The sequence below is a fragment of the Podarcis cretensis genome (assembly GCF_951804945.1).
Source record: "Podarcis cretensis genome assembly, chromosome: 1".
Lineage (NCBI taxonomy): Eukaryota > Metazoa > Chordata > Lepidosauria > Squamata > Lacertidae > Podarcis > Podarcis cretensis.
Genome location: NC_137170.1, coordinates 70566804 through 70572803, shown reverse-complemented (window position 1 = coordinate 70572803; position 6000 = coordinate 70566804). Strand labels below are relative to the sequence as shown.

Sequence of the window (6000 nt, the reverse complement as noted above, 5' to 3'; positions counted from 1 at the left end):
ATCTATAAACTGGGGGATTTTGCAAGGTTGGGTTGATGGACAACATATTGTCCCCAGAGTCAAACCTTGTGTCACAAAAAGGCCTGTGCTTTAAAAACTACACAGTGTCGATTGCACTTAAAAGGATAACGGAAGCCTTTAAATTTATTCCTGATTGTTTTTGTGTTTCCATTTCCATTTAAACTTGAGTTTGTACAAAAAGCACACTTGAGAAGATGAGTGCTTCACCCTGTATTACTGAAAACAGGGTAGAGAGAAAGAAAGAAAATTTCAGCACCTATTTTTTCTTAAAGATTGCTAATCATTCCATACATACAACTTGTGTTCTCTGATGGAATTCCTAAGTGCCCATGCACAGAACAAATAAGTCACAAATGACATGAGCAACACAGAGGACTCTGAAACAATATTTTATTTCCAAATCTCAAGTATGTGATGCTATACAGTACAATACTAGCACACCTGTGCAAAGTTTTACAAAATTTAAAACAGGATACACAAAATAGTGCCTCTCGAGTTCCACCTACTTTAAAACATCAGTGCTGTGCACAAAATACACATGTGTCTTGTTAAAGCCAAATAAATAAAATATTGCACTTCCAAAAAAACAACCCCAAAACAAAATCCTATTTTGGTGTGAATGGTGTAAGATTGCTGACTTGCTCTTTGTAGCCACACGAGTCTTGTGAATTTAAAGGAATAGAACTTTTTTTTAGAAAGACCCCCCAAAATGCATCATCTTTTCTTTGTCTCAAAAAATATGACACTGATTGGTAACCCACTGAGCCAATACTTATTAACAATTTAATTATGTTTGGTCTAAAATCCTGTTAACAAGAAGACTGGCATTTCAGGCGCTCTATACATTAAACTGTTTTCCCAATAATTAGTGAAACAGTAAATCATTTTTGTAGCAGGTAGATGGTCCCATGTGTCAAAGCTATGCATCTTAATTCTACTTAAAAAAAAAAATGCAGTGGTTTCACAGTAGAATTATTGTAAGGGAAGAAAATGCAGAATGAGGTGTTGCCTCTCAACTTACATTGGTATTATCCCCCCATAGAGTTGGTTCAGGTTTAACATTTCTGCTGCCTTAACCATGCTTTAGGACTTGGGACTACATGCTCTGCCCCACCTGCATGCTCAAACCCCAACCTCCATATATGAATTCCTTCCGTTGGCTTTAACCATGATTAAGGCTTACATCAGCATTGACTTTAATGATGGTTAATATACTAATTAGGGTTTGCTATTGAACAGAAAGTGAAAGTTTGTTTTAAAATTCTGGTTAGCAGCAAACAGTGGTTTAGTTCAGAGGTAATGTAAACTTTAGCAGTGGTTAAGATTGGGAGGAAAATGGTAGAGAATTCATTCCAGAAAGGTCATGGAGCTCACTCCTGCAATTTATGAGCAGATCCATGATCTGACCATAGCTGAACAAAATGAACTACTAATATCAGAATATAATTTTGTAAAGTTGGTTGATCATCTCATAAGAAATGTTCCACTGTCTAGGGAGTTAACTTTTCCCTTTTACTTATTGAACAAAATATATAAACCACCTACTTTAAATAAATAAATCAAGCAGTTTACATAAAAGAGCTTTCTGATTTGGGTTTTTGCAATACCATTGTTATTCCTAATTTCCTGATTGTCTGTAGCAGAAGGTGTGCCTCAACTATATTTCACTAGAGTGAAAAACTACATAGTATCTATTCCATATCAAAGTCATTTCATCCAAAAGCCAGCAAAAAACCTTTAATTTGATTATTTGCCCACCTTTAATTCCCTCTTCCAGTTTGAGATCAAATGACACACTTTCTCATTAGCCTTATTAAACGTACTTAATCACAATATTTACTCTTCTGGAGCCGCTTAAGAGACATATCTGAAAATTCAAAGTTGTGTTTCAAACAGCTGCTTGAGTCAAAATTAAAATCATACCACACTTCTATTTCCTGAGACTCTAACTCTCATTAAACTGAAGATAAATTATCAAGCATCAAATGACATCAGTTATAAGTTTATACTGGGCTCTACCTCTTTATCCTTCTCAACGCATAAAACAGATTCCTGCAAGAATAAGTTCCTACAATATGTCTAAGTGTTCAACAGAGTTTTGAACTCATGCCCATCTAGGAAAAGCTATTAATATCCTGTCTGAATCAGAGCTCACCATGCTTCCAACACTTCCTTCTGTGCCTCCAATTCCAATACAAGAGAAGTTATCAATTTCAAACACAAATGAAAGCTAGATAAGCTTGTGCAAAAGGCTAGCACAGTATGAGCACAAACATCACTCAAGATGCTTCCTCCAATAGAAAGCTTCAAGAATGATGAAATATACTCAGTGTCGAGTATGAATTTCACGCTCAGTACATAACAAATGGTAAAACCACATCTGTGTTGTTTACATTCCATTGGCTGAAATGTTCCCTGACAGAAATGTCAGTTCTCCTCTGCAAATATACCACGCCTTCTTATATGAATGCAATGTAGTTCTTTTAGGTTTGCTGTGCTTACAGCAGGTTACCAGTTATCGCCAACGTGGGTGACAGATTTTGCAGACCCAGAGCCATTTCACACTTACTAGAGCATGTCTTCTGTATGCATAATAGAGACTGTATGTGACTGATTGGGCACCTCCACTGAACCCCACCATGTGTATCATGTACCGCATGCACATGACTCTGGTGAAATCTCCCCATTCAAAAAGAAAAGAATGAACAAAGTATGTGTGAAGTAACAAAGACTGTGTTGCAAGTTATGTTGTATGTGTGGTGGAGTGACAAATGTTCCTGCTTCCATTCATGCCGAGAACCTGTTTTGAGACCATTGGCACCAGCTTGTAGCCAGGACACAATGCCTTTAGTATTTTTCCATTTAATCTTTTGCTTATTCCTTACGATTGTGAAATCAATTCTCTAATCTATTATAATGCTAAGGGCTAAAAATAAATAAATTGAAAAGCCCCTGAAATTTATAGAAGGAATCAGTGCTGACATTTATATAGGAAGAAGGCTGCGAGTGACATCCCTCAGAAGCACTGGAATTTGTGTTCCACCTATAACCTAGATGTCAATGCCCAGTTTTTGGTCAAACACTATCTTTATATTCTCATGTAGTGATATTCAGGCACATCAATCAAATAACAATTAGCATGAAACAGAGAGAACAGCATTTATTGGCTGGTGCATCTGGCTAGATAAAAATCACACGGCATTCACAAGTCTGATGGCACAGACGAAATTAAGCAGTAGGTTACTGATCACATTTAACCACCACAAAAGTGACAAAGCACTGCTCTGCTTTGTGCACCTCGGTTCTCAAACAGGTGCTTACTGCTGTATCGTTAAGTGGTTCTCCTCCCCATTCATGCTTTTGTTATTCCGTGCGCTGATCATGTTGCAGTCCTGAGTTCCACCAGAAGTATTGCTGGACAGCAGAACAGGTAGCTTTCACTCGTGGCCCAGTCGACAACTCAGTACAGGAGGAAAAGTAGTTGTATAAACTGGAGATTCCCAGCACCACAGCAAAAATGACGATAACAGCAGCTACAATCCAGAGCACGTTCCAGTGTTTATGCAGTTTGGGGTACAGTATTTGTACATAGTGGATAACAACTTCAAGTTTGCTGTAAAATGAAAAGGAATCAAGCAAGTATGTAGAAGTTACAAGTTAGGTAGTTCCGTTATTTGGAAAGCTACCATATCAGACTGAATGGCTTAGCAGTACAGATGGCTATCCATATCAGGTCATATGCCACAGGATCAAAGGTACAGCTGTCCCCATGAGCATGAAGTAGTTCATTATTTTTGTCTCAATTTTAGTACCTTTATAATACATATCTTTTCTCTTTTTGTTTTTTGAGATGAGAATTGACATATTCATATTAAAAGTATTACAGTTGGTATCAGAAGAAAATGCAATATTTATAGCATCTACAGTCATTTAGATTTTTCATCATGAGATGAAACTGTCGTCAAAGGTTCCAATAAAAACTAGATGAGAAACTGACTGTCAAGGAAGCCAGTATATTCATTAAATTTGACTTCGGTTTCACAGCTATACCATTTAAAACTTAGGCTAAGAGTATTGAAAACAAACAGGTAACACACAAGTATTCTAACAGCTCTTGTTCTAAATCAGTTTGTAAAGAGTATTACTTCTTGTTGTTAGCCGCTCTGAGCCTGGCTTTGGCCGGGGAGGGCAGGAAACAAATAAAAAAAATTTATTATTATTTATTAGCGGTGTTTCCTGCTTGGCAGGGGGTTGGACTTGATGGCCCTTGTGGTCTCTTCCAACTCCATGATTCTATGATTCTAAAGGGGTAGGCCCAAGCCCTAGGACTTTTGTGCTGGCCTCCATATCTCCTCCACTCCCACCTGCAAAAAACGTTTTTCAAAACTTTGCTTAGAGGCAGCAAGGCAAACCACAGTACCATTAAGACCCAGCCACTTGGCATCTTAATTAAGGCAAATTGTCCTGACAGCAAGAGTCAGAGTTTGTTCCCCCCATGCTCTGAAAGTTGGCTTCAGTGTGCATTTTTGGTTATAGAATAGCATATGCATATTCTATGCCAATTTGCCTTATAAGTCTGTGCCCAGAGTCTTTTAACTGCTTAGGATATTCCTACACAATCCCTCACTTTCTCCTTCATGTAACATAAATGTATTTTAGAGGCTCAAATGTGATTGAATCATCATGTATGAAAGCACTCCTTGTCCCAATGCCTTTATAAATTTTACCCACTGGCTCATATGAACAATAAAATGCCAACCTGAATTTATCTGTTTAAATTTCATCTTTCCAGGAACAACAGTAACCTTGCCTCTGTTGCCCATAAAATTATTTTTGCTTGGAAGAGTTGTTCTAAAAAAGCTGGTTGGAGGTAGCTTTACCACACTGATGGCATTCTTCTGAATCAACCTCCAAAGCATGCCAGAAGGCAGCACACATTTAATGAAACAAATTAATACTCACTTTCTAAATCAGAGGAGAGACCTCCAGCTGTTGTTGGACTACAATTTCCATCATCTCTTATCATCGGCTATGCTGGGTGGGCTCAATCAATGGGTGCTCAAGTCCAACAGCATCTGGAGGGCCACAGGTTCCTGACCCCCTCTCCAGCTGTTTTCTCACCTGTGCTGCTTGCTGATTTCATCGTTGCTTTCACCTGCTACACATTCTTTGGGGCTCTCATCTATTTTCTCTTCATCATCTTCTTTCAGCTCTTCAAGTTCTTTGGTTTTCTTTAAGCCTTCCTGATAACTTTAAGAGGAAAAAAGAAAAGAAAAAAGACGCGTGTACTCTTCTTTTTCATTTTTAAATAAAGAGCATAATTCATTCATGCTGCATGGCTCAGACAAAAAAATTAAACAATCACAATGACCTTTGTAAGTCTGCCGCATGCTTCTACTGTACTTGCTCCTGATGTCACCACTGTCACTGTCCTATTTTAAAAAAATGTATCTGATAATCTAAGGTTGGTTTCCAAGTTACCCAGGTATTCTATAATAATAAGGTATGACTTTTGAACAAATCTAGAAATTCATTGAGGAAAAGCAGAGTGAAGGAAGGCTTTGTTTGTTTGCTACTATGGCATTTCTCTCTAAGTTTGAATCAGGTGGGTAGCCATGCAGCTTCAGGGGCAGGGCCAATCATACTGTTCCACTGCCCCTTGATTTCATGGAGCCCCTTGTGGGTAATCAACATGCAAATGGTACTATAATGTCACCTAAATCTGACCTGAGAGGCTATTGCTGTATCAACTAGCTTTAGAAACAACCAACGTAAAACAGAATTTGCCAAAAATAAGGAAAACAATTCTCAACTAAATGTAGGACAAAATACAACCTCATCCAAACACAATAGCTGGGTCTGAAATTTGCTTCATGATCAATGGGCTGGCCTTGATAAACAGGGAATGCTACCAACAAAAGCAAACAGAATACTCCAACATGCAGGTGGGGAATGGGCTCAGTTGGATATCCATGAATC

General features: G+C 38.1%; 1 protein-coding gene across 2 annotated transcripts in view; it reads right to left on the bottom strand.

The window, feature by feature from the left end:
- Positions 1–394: 394 nt before the first annotated feature.
- The window catches only part of IRAG1 (inositol 1,4,5-triphosphate receptor associated 1), a 98384-nt gene continuing 92778 nt past the window's right edge, over positions 395–6000 (bottom strand). For both annotated transcript variants that reach the window (XM_079965690.1, XM_079965691.1), the window contains exons 35-36: positions 5143–5271; positions 395–3634 (exon numbers count right to left, since the gene is read on the bottom strand). In XM_079965690.1, the coding sequence (XP_079821816.1) occupies positions 3385–3634; positions 5143–5271 (379 nt within the window). In that variant the 3' untranslated portion in view covers positions 395–3384. The remainder of the gene's footprint in view (positions 3635–5142; positions 5272–6000) is intronic.